This window comes from Calypte anna, chromosome 6 (genome assembly GCF_003957555.1).
Source record: "Calypte anna isolate BGI_N300 chromosome 6, bCalAnn1_v1.p, whole genome shotgun sequence".
Taxonomy (NCBI): Eukaryota; Metazoa; Chordata; class Aves; order Apodiformes; family Trochilidae; genus Calypte; species Calypte anna.
This window is the reverse complement of record NC_044252.1, coordinates 30,007,241-30,024,757: the sequence shown is the minus strand read 5'-3', so window position 1 is coordinate 30,024,757 and position 17,517 is coordinate 30,007,241. Positions and strand designations below refer to the sequence as shown.

At 42.2% G+C, this 17,517-nt stretch overlaps 1 protein-coding gene across 1 annotated transcript in view; it reads right to left on the bottom strand.

Annotated features, from left to right (window-relative positions):
• Nucleotides 1-17,517, bottom strand: part of GRK5 (G protein-coupled receptor kinase 5) — a 95,670-nt gene that overhangs the window by 32,765 nt on the left and 45,388 nt on the right. Inside the window, exon 2 of the mRNA XM_030453381.1 lies at nucleotides 12,993-13,070. Within this exon, the coding sequence (XP_030309241.1) occupies nucleotides 12,993-13,016 (24 nt within the window). The 5' untranslated portion in view covers nucleotides 13,017-13,070. The remainder of the gene's footprint in view (nucleotides 1-12,992; nucleotides 13,071-17,517) is intronic.

Below are 17,517 nucleotides of genomic sequence, written 5' to 3'. Positions count from 1 at the left end.
TTTGTACCGCTGATTTTGCAAAACCCTGGACTCTGTCAAATGCAGGCACACAACATGGCCCCAAGAGCAAGTGAAGAAGGGAGTTTGTATGCTGAGTGCTCACCAAAGGAAACCTGGAGCTCCAAGCAAAGGAACAAGTATCTTCTTTAAAACCAAACAGTCCTGCTTGAAAGACACTTATCTCTATCATCATTGTCTCCTACAAAAAAGAAAGAGCTTGCAGAACTCTGAACTTCAGACCAGAAAAAGGGATAGCATTGACTTTGGTCAGACTGACTTTGCAAGAAACAGAGCAGGTCTTTTGTCCAGAGGTAATTTGTCATCCTTGCACTTTCCACTGAAGAATATTGAAATATGAAAGCTTCACTGCATGATTAAGTCTTCATGAGGTGTCAATCTCAATATATTTTACAGAACAGTGAAGAGGGAGGTTAAGAGTTGTGTTTTGCAGAAGAGTTGTTCATCATCATTGGTCTCTTTTCCCAGACGACTTTCAACAAGACAAGAGGGCATGGTCTTAAGTTGTGCCAGGGGAAGTTTAGGTTGGATATTAGAAAGAATTTCTTTATGGAGAGAGTGATCAAGCATTGGAATGGGCTGCCCAGGGAAGTAGTGGATTCTCCGTGTCTGGCGATATTTCAAAAGAGCCTGGATGTGGCACTGAGTGCCATGGGCTGGGAATTGCAGTGGGAGTGGATCAAGGGTTGGACTTGATGATCTCTGAGGTCCCTCCCAACCCAGCCAATTCTATGATTCTATGATCTGTGACTGCAATCAAAGAAGTCTCAGTCAGATAAATGAAAGGTAGAGATGCCCAGATTCCTCAAACCAGTCCCTTTGTAGCTTGCAATTAATGAATAAGGAGCAGGAACCTAGAAATACAAGCTTCAGTTTTATAGCACCCCTTGCCAGTGGGTAGGAGTCATCATGTTATCTTAAAGCACAGCTCTTCATCACTACAAAAAACAGATGAACTAGAAAGATATTACACTCCTTAGAATGAATATACCTCATGCAAACTTTCGTCCTAAACACAACTGCTTTCTTGGCAGGTCTCAATGATACTGAAACACAAGGAGTTATTTTAAAAATCACTTGCATAAAACAAATAATGTGCAGCATATGTTATGTCTCAGGTTATAAAAACATTCCACAACAAACAAGCTTGGAACTATTAAAATTGTTTCAGTCAATGGACAAAAGTTCAAGCCCTAACTTTTCTTGAGCTGTCTCCAGTTCCAAGCACTTCTGTCTTAATGATATGTGTATTTTCAGATGTTGACAGCAATTTTCCACATCCACTGGATCTGCAAATCTCCACACAGACTTGCTGCTAGAAGAGACCTCAAAAGCATTGAAGAAATGGGCTAAAATGAACTTTGGTGTGAGATGGTGTATAATGGGATGAGAAGAGTTCATACACAAAATCCTGGAAATCTTGGTTTCATCCAGTTATTACCTTGCTGCATTTGATTTGCTCTCACACACCATGACCCAAGAGCTGCAATGGAGAGCAGTGGTTTGTGTCAGGGCCAAGGAATCTGGCACATGCAATGGCATTCCTGCCACTGCTTTTGCAGAGTCACATCCTTCTACAGACGTTTGAGGAAGGGAGTAGTTACCAGAACAGGTACCAATGGTACTGACAGTGAGTCAGTGGTGAGGCAAATATGCAAAAGGAGTCATGAAGAAGACCATAATCAGAGCAGTTACCAGAAAAAGGAAGGAAGGATAGGTACCCATATATACCTACTCACACAGCATGGCTAACCACGTGCAAGTAATGCTGGAAAGATGAATTTCTGTGCTCAGGTAATGAGTGTTTTCAAATATATTGGAAGGTAAAACAGACCATGAAATTGTGTCTGTGCCTCCAGGGTGCAGAGGTTCACCCCAAGAACTGGCCTGTGGCATCTCCTCTGCATTGCTGCCCTCAGAGCAGGACCAAGTCAGCACAAGGCACAGCCCAGGCTCTCCCTGTCCCATTGCAGGGAGGTGTCCAAAGTCACTTTGAGTGACTCTCATGTCCCCCCATGTCCCCACTTGAGACAAACCAGTGCCAGATGAGATCCAGTCTAAACGATAGCCTGGGGAGTACTGACCATGAAGATAGTGACCAATAGAGAGCAAGTGTGAAGAGGCTGATGTTAGGAATCAACCACCTAGGTTGGAAAAGACCCTTACAACCACCAAGTCCAACCAAGAAGTGGAGAGCAAAGCAATGAGGGAAGAGACAGAGTGTCTTGGTGGTACTTGGATTTTAGGAAGTCTGAGTTAGGCTTGTGTTTCAACCTGGTGAGGGAAAGGTTCCCAGCACTGTCACAACACGCTCAGTCTCTTGATGCTTTCTGGTGTTAGGCACAAAAATGTTGGAACATTCTTCTTTCTTGCCCCGTGTCTGATCTTGTCTGTTTGCTTTTAGCTGTATGTGTAATAAACAGCCAATTCTACATCAGGAGCAGCTGCAACATTTGAAGTAATCAACTTCTGCATTTTCTCTATTTTTTTTTTTTCCTACCACAAAGTCATCTGGGTCCATATGAGGCAAACCAGTAAAGCACAAGGCTTCATAATTCCAGGATATTTGCTTTGAGATGACAGATGTAGGAATTGGCAGTGAGGTGGACGGGGAGCATGGAGAGCAGCTGTGTTATGAGTAGCAATTTATCTCTTACAGCAGCATGTGGACATTCTACCTGCGAGCAGGCACCCGTAGAGCCTGGCACTACATCCACATGTCATGAGAGCCAAAGGTTCCAAAGCAAACCCATCCACTAGCCCCAGGAGTGGGAACAGGAGCCAAAGACATGAAACACCTCGTCCAGGATTACAGAGTGGGTCAGTGACAGAGAAAAAACCAGAACCTGATCGTGGTCTCTAAATCAAATGGTTATTTCAGTACTGAGGATCACGTGCTGGGAGCTCAGTGAAGGAAACCAGCAGTGCCTCTCAACTGGGGTTTGTTTTGTAGCTGCAAGATGGTCTGGAGTCATGATGAATCTGTTTTCCTGCACATTCTACTAAGCTATCAAAACACATGTTGACATATAGAATGTCTATGAATACAACAGAGCCTTCAGCAAACAGCTGAACATTTTCTTCTGCCTGGAGGGCTTGTACTAATCCATCAAAAAAAAAAACCCCAGTAATGCTAACCACCTCAGATCATGAACTCATTGACTCATTGACTACACATTGTAGCTTCAGGCCCGTGTCCTTGCTCTGGACTCACTGGGTTGCCTCTTGGGACTCAGCAAGCCCACAGATAGAAAAAGGGTTTCTTCTCTGGGTTTCCAGCAATCTTTCTCTGTGGTGCTGGGGTACAAGCTGTAGTCTTGAACTACGTTCTTCCTTGGAGGTTTCCTTTCTGACAAGTTCATGTTTCAAAGTTTCCTTTCTTAGAAGTTTTCATGGCTCTCCTGCCAGTCAGCAACAGGGTCTTCTATCTGGCTACCTCTTGGTTTTCCTGTTCTCAAAAGACCTTTTTATAGCTACTCCTTTCTAGAAACACATTTCTGTTCCTGATTATGGCAAACAAGCCACTGCCATGCAAATGGCACAAGTCAAAATGTTTCCTACATAAAGCTCTTCAATCCAAGGTGTGGTTTCCTTGGAATGTTAAATTTCTTTGATTCAGATCAATTTGGGGGTGCAAGCATAACATGAATTTCAAAGCAGATTGTCTAGATCAAGAAAAAGAAAAAATTTCTCCCTGGCTTCTAGAGGTGACCAGAGGAAACTGATACACTCAAAGCATCAGAGAAAGTAATTTTGAAATAACAGATTGTCCCATGAGACAATATTTAGTTATTTCATCTTTTGCTTCTTTTGCAAGTCCAGTGAATAAGCTGCAGATTTAATATTCTTCAAGCACACAGAAACACCACAATCCCAATCAGCTAAGAGGTTTTTGGTACAGTTTAGTTTTAGAACCTACACTGGTCACCACAGAAGATATGCTTTTGACTACAATTAGGGAGAAACTGGGCCTCACAAGAAGTGCTTGGAAAGATATTTTTCAAGATCTTTAAACCCTACTTTAAAAATAATTCTTTGGAAACCAGATTATAGAGGTTTCCTTGCCAAAGAAACAATTTTTTCCTCCTTTCTGTAGACACACAGGTTTACTGGTGTAGGGGTGCTCTTAAACTAGCCAACTGAAGTTGTTTTATAGAAGCTTGCTCTAAAGCAGGGGAAGGAAAAGTAAGTTTTACTTGTTGTTGCCTTTTTCTCTGCTTAAAAAGCATTTTGCACACAGAATAAAGGATGAAAGCACAGATGAGGAGGGTAGCTTAGGAAGCAGAAGACTGATCAGTCCTAACCAGGATTTTCTAGCAATCCAAAAGTTAGTGTACTCACACAATCCTTGAAAGTGTCATTAATTTAAAAGTCAACCTCTTTTGTTAGCAACCCAACTGAGCCATTTAGTGCATTCCTCCAAGCAGCCAGATGTTTGATAAAACATTTTTGGAAACAAACAGTATTTTTCACATTAGTGGCAACAAAGATGAGGGCAATTTTGAAAGCTTCTGTTGTCAGAAGGTTTTTTTCCTCTCATCACGTGTGCTTAATAGGTTTGGATAACATCCAGTGTCCAGCCTCTTATCAGAACCTTTCTACCTTTTAAAGCCCTCCTGCACTGATGGATGGCCTAAACATTAGCAAGCAACCTTATGTTGCAATAGTCATAGCTTGGCTTCCTCTGGTAAACCAAATGTCATTTGTTCCATTTAAAAAAAAAAAAAAATCCCTAAATCTATAAACACTCATTTACAACCTCAACATTATTGAATGGCTTTCCTGCAGAAAAACAAACAGATCCCTGCTTGAATTCACTCCTCTGAGACATAAGCCTGTGAACATGAGTAACCCTTCCCTTGCAAGTGATCTCCACACTGCAGCCCACAAGCTATTTGCTCTGCATGAAGGTAGCTCATGCATGAAGGTCTGACCTGGGCTGCACTTCATGGCTGGAGGGCAACCAATTGCAGTGGGGATTTTGTACAATTTGCCTCCATCTTTTCCCATTAGCAGGTCAGAAGCCTGAGGAAACACTTGAAAAGAAATGGAAATCCAAAAGAGAGTGAGTCTGGGAAGGCCTGCAAAAGGATCAGGAAGAGAACTAAATAAACATCAGGCAGGAACCAGTGGCCCACTCACAGGAGTAGATACACCCACAAAAGCAATCAAAATCACTACCTAGCATTGCTGGAAACAGGGCATTCCCTAATCACCTGTATCACACATCCATTAACAATCATATGGTAACAGCCATCAGCAAAGCATTGAGAGGGAAAACATTTATTGTAGGAGATGACACACTGTTTGCAGTGGCCTCTTCCACTCCTCAGCTTTGCTTGTTGGACAAACAGCATCTGTTTGGATAAAAAACTTGCTACACGCTTGATTTTTGACTCAGATTAGAGTCTGGCTTGATTAGAAAATAATAAATTGGCACAGAAGCTGAAGTTTGGCACGCAGGTTGAATGAGTTTTGTAAATGTAGCTGCATCAATGAGGAAAAAATATTAGACATGAATAGTCTGAAGTGCCACATATGCATAACTTAAACATGCTGGTTAATTTAAAATCCATTTGTAATTAAAAGACTTTTTAGAAAAAAAAAATCTTTTTTTTTTTAATACTGCTCTACTGATATTCCAATGAGTTGAAAAGTATTTATTTTCTGTGAAAATGAAATCATTCTTTATGGTAATTTTGTAATTCCTGGTTCCAAGTTAAATAACACACTCTAACTTTATTGGCTTAGTGAGTCTTTTAATTGCATCACCCCAGCCAGAGGTGACAGCCTCACGCATCTCATTGGAATTTGCCTGGCCCATTCTTCTGAGGCTACTCAGATGCTGAAGTCTCTAAATGTTTTTCCAGAATCTTGATTTGCTTTTATGAGGGAATCAAATGAGGAATAAGGCATGTTTAACATCCATTTTCATCATGTTCCTCTTCATTCTCTTCTTTATTGGGATCAAGCACATGGTTTCCTGTTACTGCTTTGGAGTTTAGCACAATGATCCTAAGCTCAGAGATATTTGTTGATCCAATACACTTTTAGCTTCAGAAATCCAATGATGGAAAGGAAAAGAAAGCAGGAAAGTTGCTGCAAGTCACAGCAGATGGATGGAAGGGCTGTGGAGATGTTCAAAATGCTGCCTTAACAGAGAAATCATGCAGAGAAACCTGTGTGAATATGCCATGCACTGTAATTTAATATATTCCACATATAGCTAGAGTGGAAGTCACCTTATTGCCCTTTAATCATCTAGAGAACAAGACACACAAGCTCCCTGTAGTCAGTGGGCAGGAGGAGGCACCTCATCTCACCTATCCAGGTGATCTTTGGACAACCAAGGCTGCAGTCTGTCTGTTTGGAGTGTAAGAGGCTGGACTTAGAGGTCTAATTTAATGTCATTCTGTGCAAGCCATCTTCTGCAGATTTCTGCACATCTTGCCAGTGTTTCAAACACCTGGAAAAGTCCAAATCCTTTTTTTTTTTTTTTCTTTTCCCTACATGGGCAAAATTTTTAGGCAGCAGAGTAGCTGGAGAAGCTGAATGAGCCTTAAAGGCTGAGAATTAACTTCCCTGGCTATTGGATAACTCATTCCAACTGAGAAGAAGTGAGGAGGGGTAGGGAAAAGATGAGACCCTGAAGCCAAGAGGAGGAAACTATAGTGAGCATATTTATTAGCCAAGGGCAGACGAGTACATCCTTCCTGTTCTCAGATAATCCTGAGCAGACAGCTCTTTATTAGCACAGTGTCCTCAGCCCTTTTGGATGCCCTGGCTACTCTCTGAGAGGAGTCAGAGCAGCCTGGGGGGCCCTGCCTCAGCAGACAGATGTGAGCCAGGTTTACTTGTGTGGTTGACAAACTGAAGCAAGTTTCCATTTTCCAAAGGGTCAAGTCAGAGTAATTCCAGCAAACACAGGGAAGGGAGAAGGCTTTTGCCCACTGAGCAAGTCATCCCAATGATTTTCCTGACCACAAATGGCAAACAGTTAAGTAAGATGCATGTTAATGTGGGTGTGTAACCCCTCCAAAACAAGAAGGAAGGAAAAGCAGAGCTTCAACTAATAGCACTGCTTAGCATAAAACCAGGGAAGTTAATGACTCCAGCTCAAACCTTCAACCAAATGCACTGCACATGCAGCCCTCCTGAAGTCTGGACACAGGACTGCCCAAGGACCTATTCTGGGAGAGCATCACCAGGATAGAGCAGGCTCAGGGTTGCTTCCATAGGCTCTGGTGCAGTTTGGCACCATTGCAGGAGACAGAAATCCTCAGTAAGTGTTTGGTTAACTAACATTTGTATTATAAACAGTGGGTAAAGGATGAGGAAATAGGACTTGAGCAAACCGTGAGAAAATGCCTTTTAGGCTGAGACCACAGCAAAAGGGACTCCTCATCAAGGCAACTCTGATATTTCAGATTCCTCTGCTACACTTCACTACAGCCAGGCCCCAGTGAGAGAAGAATGCTCATTAAAGTAAATTCTGATTAGAAAGCACTAATTTCAGTAACAGGGTTGTTGTTCAGCTGCTTTCAGATATTTTCCCAGAATTGAACGTTGGAAATTTGAGCTTATGCAGAAAGCACACTGAGAAGGTACTTTCCCAGACTAAAACATAGAGATCAGCAGAGATATTGATCGAGCTGTCTCTGGAACAACAACAAGAATTATGTATTGATTTCTCTGGAGACTGGATTATATATTGATTATGCTAGCTGCAAAGAAGAGGCCTAAGTAATGCTATCATCTCTGGCTAAAATGGTGCTCGTAGAGTAGTGAAGTCAATAGAAAGGGGAGATGAAAAATCCATCGAGTCAAAGGGTAAAGTCCCAGGGTAATTAATTAAATGGCAAAACTCTCCTTGGCTCAAATAAGGCCAGGATTTCTACTTAAGTATTTAGCATCCTGAAAAGTCTCCTAATAGGAACCCAAAGGACACAGTGAATAACGCTTTGAGCAAGTAAATAATTCCAGCCCATCCTGACTCCCTGTAACACACTGTGTTCAGACAGGCACCTCATTCATTGCTTACTTCAATCTGGTCGTTAATGAAATGCATAGGGTTTAGAAAAATCTGAAAACTAGCTGTGGAGATAACTGTTGGACCAAGCCTTAAGGGATCATCCACTGCAGCCTGTGAAAAGAGAGACTGTGGTGGCCTTTAGAAGCAAGATAATGAGCTTCCAGAAGGAGGGAGATGAATTGCTGGGTAAAAGTCATATAAGCTGAATTTGTACAAGAAAGGTAACAATGTAGAAAAGAGTCCCTGAAGGCTCACCTTTCAAAACACAAAGCCTCTCAGCCTTGTATTAAACTCTGCAGATTGCTTTACAGAAGCTTAATGTTTCTTTCATTCCGAGCTTCCCTTCCAGTGACATTCAGCTTTTGTTTTGGTCATTCCAAAAAAACTAATTAGAACATGTTCCCTGGAAGGCATTTAGAAAAACTAAACAGTTAGAGGAAGAGGTCTTGGTACTTGAATCCAATTCTTGGTACAGTATGACCTGCCCTTCTAGGATTCAGCCAGAATCATTAAAAAGTAACACACAAAACTTTTCTTCTGGGAGATGGAAGGCTTCAGTGATCAGTAAGGATGGCTCAGTAAGAAGCTGAAGTTTTTATTTATTTTGGTAATGAAAATAGGAAGAGAGAAAGAAATCTGAAGGAGAGAGCAACTGAAGGTAAAGATCCTTGGAATCAAGATTAAAGTAAAGGTGTACAAGAAAAAAAGTGCAGACCACATGCAGAGATGAGAGAGGGTGTTTGTGAGCAGGAGCCTGGGCCCAGCAGCATGGCTTTATCCAGCAGAAGGCCTCATTATCATTTTAATTTCATCTCACCCATATTGCATAAATGCTTTCATCTCCATAAAGAACTGGTTAGACAGAAGAGCACCTCTTAGCCAGTACACAAGTGGAAGGTCAGGCACTGCTGATCAGCCAGTTTCCCTTTTACAGGACTTTTCCCTCCCTTCCTTATCCTATAATTGTTAAAAACAAAGACATATTTTCACTTAGCAAAATACCCATTGCTAAGCTTAGGCTGCAGTAAGGATGTTACTGCTGTGTCCAGCTAACCTCTTGCAGCAAAGAAAGAAATTGCAAACATGGCCTTTATTCTGTGCCTTTCCTGGAGGAAAGGAGACTGAACAGGAATTCAGATAAGAAAAGCAATGCTGTTGCTTTCCTTCATATTCTGTGAAATATATTAATGGGGATAACAATGCACATCACACATCCTATTCAGTAACATTTTTTAGTGCCCAGCTGAGTCCAAATATAAACTATAATGGCATATGGAGACTGCCTTAAGAGCCATTTCAAATCAATTTAGTTTTATACAGTGTCTCTCAAAGTATCTCAAGATGATTTACAGTGAAAAAAAAAGAAAATAATGGGCTGGTGATTTAGTACTGTAAGGCAGGAAGGAAAAAATGCTGCACGGAGATGTAAAACTAATTTACAAGCAGTACAAAGGTAAAATCTCTGGTACAATCTCTGCTCTTCTGGTACAAGCAGCAGCCAGGCCAGGTTCAGTTTAACTCAACTGTTCCACGAAGCACTGAGGGCTTTTCTATCTACAGAAAAAACTTGAACCTAAAACTTGAAACTCATTACTCAGCTGTTGAGATCAGAAAAAGCCAGGAAAGAAATATTTGTGACAGATTAATTTTAGCAGTTTTACCATCATATTTCACAACCTCAAATTTTAGACTTCCTGTGGATTGGACTTTTGCCCTCTGGGTTTATTAAGTCAAGAAGGCAACTTTAAGGGCCTTTCTCATGGAAACTCTTAAAACCTCTTTTGATGAAGCAAGAAACCTTGACCTTGCCAGTGTGGCAACCATTATGCTGCTCCTGTTAAGCAAAGGCAGCCTGCAGGTGGAGTTCCCTTCACATCACATCTTTAGGCAAGAGAAAGGGAATTTCTAGGTGAGGAACTGCACACCTAGAATCATAGGGCAGCCCAGGTTGGAAAGGACTTCTAAAGATCATCTGATGTGACTTTGCATGGGAAAGGGAGCCTGGATCATACTCCCTAGCACCATGTCCAAGAACATCTTGAAAACCTCCAGTGACAAGGACTCTACTACATCCCTAGGGAGGTTGCTCTACACAACATTTCTTTTAGAGTCCTAAACCAGTGGTTTTCCTTCCAGGTGCCAAGACACAGAATTTGTCATTGCTGTTGCCTCTATGCCAGGGTGATGGTGGAAGCCTAACCTGCTCATGCTGTCCTTGGTGTCAGCCATGACAAAGACTAGCAAACCTCTTTGCAACTTCCCCAGCAAGCAGAAAGGGGCTGTTCAGGATGTTAAATCTGCAAGAAAAGCTGAATTATGAATACCTGAAGAAGTGTCTTCCCACTCAACCATCCTGGCAGGTGCTGAGCTTGTTGAGCAGCGTTGGGGCTGATGTTAAATGCTCTCACAGGGAGCTCTCCACGTGGGAATTCACTGTTCCCACATGTTCTGAGTCTGCTAACAGCACAGCATAGTGCAGCTCCATCTTGCTGACAGTGACTGTGTGAGTCACAAGAGGCTGTAAGTACTGGGGAGATGTCTGTTCATCTGGGAGAGAGGTGTTTTCTTTCCCTTTCTGCTCTGCAAGTGGTATATGTTTTCTTAAACAAAGTGCATGTTTCCTGTGCAAAAGGAATGCACTCTAGAATGATGATGTGCTGACACATTGTATGTTAAATATGTATGACATTTAAAAAAATCTAAGAGCTGAAAATAATGTATAAATATTAAAGAGCACGAAGTCTACTTTTTGTTTTCATTTTGCTTTTGATCCCACACTATGGAAAAAACCACTTTTCTCACTGTAAGACTGAATTATCTGTCCAAGAACTAAACCCATAATTTTATTCTATCAGTCAAGCTGTATGTCACACTATTTTTATAGCAAGACAGTCAGGTTCTTTGAAGCACAGACACACACCTTCTTAAAAGAAGCACTCTGAAAGCAGAAGACTTTGGAATCAGTCACAATTTGTATCTTTCAAGGGAAGGATAATTGGATGGAGAAATGCAGCTCCTAATGACAAGAGGGCTTCTTTTCTGGCCAGAAAAATATTCCATTAGGATGTTTGGGTCCAAATTCACCCCTCTTGACTGCAAGTATCTAACCTAGCTTCAAATCACTACTCATGGCTTAAAATCTGTCCTTTGGAGGTTCTTATTTCTCTTGACAAGAAAGGACAGGAGGCCATCTGAACTCCTAACCTGAGTAACATAGTTAGGTATCTTAAAAGAAAGTAAATTGATCCAAGTTTTGCTCTAGTTTTTTAAAGTATCTGTTATGTGGGAGAGCTGTTAGAGAATCTAGCATTCAACCCATTGCATTCTACCCATTCAAACCTTGCCTCTAGGAAAGTAGTTTCTGGGCTTAAACATCCCTCCATAAGAAGCAGAATTTTCCCATTAAGAAAAAAAAGTTAATTGAGACCAATGCATACGTAAAAGCACCATCATGAGGGAGGCAAATTTAGATTACAAGTGAAGGAGTAAAACTTTGTGTTTCCTTCTGCCCAAAGACCTTAAGGCAATTTGCAAATACCAGAAAAGTTTTAGAAGAGACTGTAAATATCCAGTGTCCATTTTATGACTGAAAAAAAAAAAACCCAACCAAAAAACCAGGCACATAAGTCAAATATGAAGTGCAGAGTATGTCAGAAAATTGAAACTCCAGAGTCTCAGTAATTTCCCTTCCTGCAACACCACCACTTTTTCTTGATGAAACAACTGCTCTCAGATTAGACTTCACTGCACATTCACTTACCTCAATAAACTGCTCAGAGTGCTTCTGCTGCACTAAGGGATTCCTGGCAAATGGACAAGAGTGCCATGAGAGAGAAGGGAAGGATCTGGCATCTGGAAACCTGCCCCAGACTGGCTGCAACGAAGCAGTAGCCTCTGTCTCTCACTTTACTAGCCCTGCTCTCAGCAAAGTACCTTTCTCCATATCCAGATGAGAACTAGAGAACTGGAAAACACTTCCCCTCAGTATTTGTCCCTCATTCCTCTGCTGGCAGAAATTTTAAGACAAATGGTGACTCTGGTGGAGTTAAAAAGCAGTGGAACTTCATGCCCCTACAGAATAGGCAGCAGGATCTCACACTGGCAGTGCTCAATGGCTGCACATGAAACTGGCCAGGCTCAGTAAATGGAACCAGATCCCAAAACACAGCCTGAGATAACTGAAAGTCTGCACTGAAATTTATTGTAGGAAAATGACTGACTGGAAAAAAAAATAAAAAATGGTCTGCTCTGCCCCTGCACCTCCAAAACATATTGTACCATTTAAAGACTCTAGAAAGGCATCTGACAAAAATGCAGCCAATTCTCCTGAAGGTCAGATGTATTTCTCTTGTAAAACAGTTGAAGCAGCAATTGTATGTCTCAATTGCTCTTGTGAAAGCAACTTAGGAGAAATCCTAGGATTGTTCTTTCCTTTGAAGCTGGATGTTGACTGCTTACTGGCAGTGACTTTTGTTGCAAAGTTAAACATCGTCAGTCAGCTAATGATCAAAACAGCCCCCAAAAAGGGTGGTTTTGGTACAGCCTGTCCAAAATTCCCACATCTGTAGTTCTGTTTGGAGCAGCATCCTGTGGACACAGCTCCTACCAGGAGCTCCCCTCCTACCAACAGCCCCAAGAGATGCAAGGGTGACAAACCCACAGCAAGGGGAACAAGAGTGGTGAGAGCATCTCCAAACCATGAAGCCCCTTGTTCATCTCCAGATGAATGAAGTCCCAGTTAGCTCAAGTTATCCTTGAAAGTCAATTTCTGTATTGGATTATAATTTCTTTTTCTCTCTCTGCATCAGACCTGCAGGTTTATTCACTGGAGATTGCCACCATAGATTTTAGGACTCTGATTTACAAAGCCTATAACTACCTTGTTTAGCAAAGGTGTGCCCTGGAGCAGTCTTTCAGTAATGCCACTTTGGATTCCCCTTACCTCTGGGGTGAGGTATTTCATCATGATTTCCTTTCCTTTCTCTCCCAGCTTTTCATCTGGAGCAATTTCATATTCTGCCTGGAACAGATTAAAAAAAAAAAAAAGTCAATATTTGCACTCATATTTCACCATTATAACTTTGTTTTGGATGTGGCCTTAAAGGAATGTCCTGTCTGAAACATCAGAAGCATAAATACCTTTTTTTGATGGTATTTATCCTGTTAAAAACCTTTCCACTACATTTTAACCAAAGCCTAGTGGTGCATTTTCAGAGATTATGGCTCTTAATTAACACCAATAGAATGCAATTCATTCCTATTCCATAGCCTTGCCAAGCCAGCTTTCAGAAAGCATTCAGTGCCTCCAGATGGCAAATCTATTTGGGTTTGCTCAAAGGGAAGATGGACACAAAAGGTAAAATTGTTCCTTTGCCTAGTAGAGAGAGGGAATGTGTGTTAATTTTTGCAGTGTTATTTCAAGCCCCAGGTGAGCCCCTTCAGTAGGCTTTTTGATTGAATAAGTTCTTATTTTTTAGGTCTTCCCCTTGTTCTGACACCCTTCCTACAGAGCAGGGATTTGCCCCACTTCTCATGATCCCTCCAGAAGCTGATTTAGGAGTCTACTCCTTACACCAGGATAAGAGAGACCATTTAGAGAAGCAGACACTGGAGGCAAAATTCTCTTGGACTTCCTCAGTGCCTTAAAAAATAAAAAAAAGAGAGAGCACCACATTCCCTTCCCCCAGGTTTATCTGCATTTTAAAATTCTGAGTATTCTATGAACTGCAGCATTACAGACTTTTGATGAGTTTCAGGACAACTTTTACATAAGAATCAAAGGAAATATCACTTGTGCACCACAAAAACATTAATCCAGGGAAACCTGGATCCATGGCAGGTGTTTGAAAGGAACACACACTGCATGGCACCCCAGTGGCTGAGTGACAACAGGTTCTTAGAGACATTCCCACTTGGTACTGCCCAGGGCACAAAGCTTTAGCTTTGAGATCAAAATATTTTTCCAGAAAGATATATATATATATAAAAAGAAGACAGAGTAACAGCTTCCATGAGTGCTTGTATTAGAAAAAGGATCCCAGAGAATCCTGCCAAACCAATCAAGTAACCTGGTCCAATACAAGCTGTCTGCTGTGATTAATGAGGAGGAAGTTTAAAAAATAAAAAAAACAAAACAAAACAAAACAAAAAACCAACCCCAAAAACAAGAACAAAAAAGAAAAACAAACAAACAAAAACCACACACACAAAAAAAAAACCCCAAAAAACAAAAACCAAACAAAACCCCCCCAAAAACCCAAAAAACCCAAACAAACAAAAAGTAAATCAGACTGAACACTTGGAAGAACAAATTTCAAAACTCTTGCCCACTGGAAGATGTATTTACTACTCTGAGCTTGCTGCAATAAATCCAAAGGCAGGCTGTAATGGATATCCTAGCTAAGCAGAGCTAGGAATGACATAAAAACCACAACGTAGTAATAATGCTATTACCCATCTATCTGGGCAGTGCTGATTTAGCTATTGCAGCTTAAGTCTGAGGCTATATATTTATACACACCCAGCAGGTTGCTTGAACAGTCCAGAAAAATGCTCCTGATTTGTTGTGGGAAATGACAATCACTGCAAATAAAAGAGATTCCTGTGCTGATGATGATAAATAGACTGAAAGCTAAAAACCACAAGTGCACTGCTTTTGCTTTAGTGACCAATTTGAGGATGAACTGATTACCTTCTCATAAAACTTAATACAAGGGGTTTTTTCTAAAAAAAAAAAAATAAACCAAAACACTTTCATCCAATTTCCTGGCCTTTTAGATGGTATCTGAGCATGGGTCATTTCAGCTTTTAAAGCTCAGTCACTCTCAAATGTTTACAGCATTTTAACAGCATTTTTCTCCATCATTCCTTGCTAAGGAATAAAGCAATGGCAAGAGTAACAGCATCAATTTTTTAAAAGGTCGAAGTTGCTTCTTTGTTGGACCTTACATTTTATGGTTTGGTTCGCAAAAGAGGCGTTTTTCACGTAAAAGAAACAGAAACAATGTATCTTAACAGAAGACAACAAAGCAAGGTATCATAGAAGAAAACAGAAACAATGTATTTTACTAGAAAACATAATCAATCTATTTTAATATCATAGAATCATAGAATTGGCTGGGTTGGAAGGGACCTCAGAGATCATCAAGTCCACCCTTGATCCACTCCCGCTGCAGTTCCCAGCCCATGGCACTGAGTGCCACATCCAGGCTCTTTTGAAATATCTCCAGACACGGAGAATCCACTACTTCCCTGGGCAGCCCATTCCAATGCCTGATCACCCTCTCCAGAAAGAAATTCTTTCTAATCTCCAACCTAAACCTCCCCTGGCACAACTTGAGACCCTGCCCTCTTGTCTTGCTGAGAGTTGCCTGGGAAAAGAGCCCAACCCCCCCCTGGCTCCAACCTCCTTTCAGGGAGTTGGAGAGAGTGATGAGGTCTCCCCTGAGCCTCCTCTTCTCCAGCCTGAACACCCCCAGCTCCCTCAGCCTCTCCTCATAGGGTCTGTGCTCTAGTGCTTTCACCAGCCCTATCATAGAATAGGCTTTCACCTATCATAGAATAGGCTGGGTTGGAAGGGACCTCAGAGATCATCGAGTCCAACCCTTGATCAACTACGGCCACAGTCACTAGACTATGGCACTGAGTGCCATATCGAGTCGCTTTTTAAATGTCTCCAGGGACGAAGAGTCCACCACCTCCCCAGGCAGCCCATTCCAATGCCTGATCACCCTCTCCAGAAAGAAATTCTTTCTAATCTCCAACCTAAACCTCCTCTGGCACAACTTGAGACCCTGCCCTCTTGTCTTGCTGAGAGTTGCCTGGGAAAAGAGCCCAACCCCCCCCTGGCTCCAACCTTCTTTCAGGGAGTTGTAGAGAGTGATGAGGTCTCCCCTGAGCCTCCTCTTCTTCAGGCTGAACACCCCCAGCTCCCTCAGCCTCTCCTCATAGGATCTGTGCTGGATCCCTTCACCAGCCCAGTTGCCTCCTTTGGGCCTGCTCCAGGACCTCAATCTCCTTCCTGAACTGAGGGGCCCAGAACTGGACACAGGACTCAAGCTGTGGCCTCACCAGGGCTGAGCACAGGGGCAGAATCCCCTCCCTGGACCTGCTGGCCACGCTGTTCCTGATCCAGGCCAGGATGCCATTGGCCTTCTTGGCCACCTGGGCACACTGCTGGCTCATGTTCAGCTTCCTGTCAATCCAAACTCCCAGGTCCCTCTCTGTCTGGCTGCTCTCCAACCACTCTGTGCCCACCCTGGAGCTCCCCATGGGGTTGTTGTGGCCAAAGAGCAGGACCCGGCACTTGGCCATGTTGAACCTCATCCCATTGGAATCATCCCAACTCTCCAGTCTGTCCAGGTCCCTCTGCAGAGCCCTCCTGCCTTCCAGCTGATCCACACTCCCCCCAAGCTTAGTGTCACCTGCAGACTTGCTGATAATGGACTCAATCCCGTCATCTAAATCATCAATGAAGATATTGAACAGAACTGGGCCCAACACTGATCCCTGGGGGACACCACTAGTGACCGGCCGCCATTTTGATGCAGCCCTGTTCAGCACCACTCTCTGGACCAGGCTCTCCAGCCAGTTCTTAACCAGTAAGTAAATATAAGTAAATATAATGTAAGTAAACAAACACTGTATCTCAGTAGAATATACTAGTGTATCTTCACAAAAGAATGTAATTGTACTTAAAATCTAACTGTCTACAAAGAAAGGAGAACTCCTTGGCTCTCCAAGAAGCCATTTGGGACACCTTCTGAGTTCTCCACCCAATGCTAGTTATAATTTATCCAATAATAACCATTTATCTTCCCTTTGTTTGATTTCAGGCTCTGAATTCTGGTAATATATTAGCTCCCTAGGACACACCACCTGATTCAAAGTCTTCATCTACAATGTGAACGCACCACAGACCTCTCAAAAAATTCCGTGTCCTTTTGCCACAGATATCCCATTAGATTTACACACCAACCAAACCGTGCTGCACACAGCAAAACAGGACAGACCAGGACGTGGCAGAAGTTCAGCAGGAACTCGGATCCGTGTTTTGAAATGCAGTTCCTGATGGGATCCAACATTTGCAGAGCTAAATTCACACACACACACACCTACAGAGTATCTAATTCTATGCCAAGGTAGCTGGGAAGGAATAAAAGGAAAATTTAATTACACTTGCTTGTGACTTCCTCAGAAAATATGACATTGTGGGGAGGGTTGGAAGTGACAGACAAGGGAGTGTGTGAGAAGGAACCATAAACTCCAACTGAGAACAGTGTTGGTTTCACTGTAGCTCAAGTATCAGAAGCCCATTTCACTTTTGTCACAGTTTTAGCCAGTAAACAGGTGACAGATTATTGCCCTATTACCCTCCCTGGGCAAGCCAAAACGGGGAATAAGAGAGGGAGACTTTAAGGTTGGGGAAAAAAATCCCCAAACACCACTAGGTTTAGCGAACTACTAAT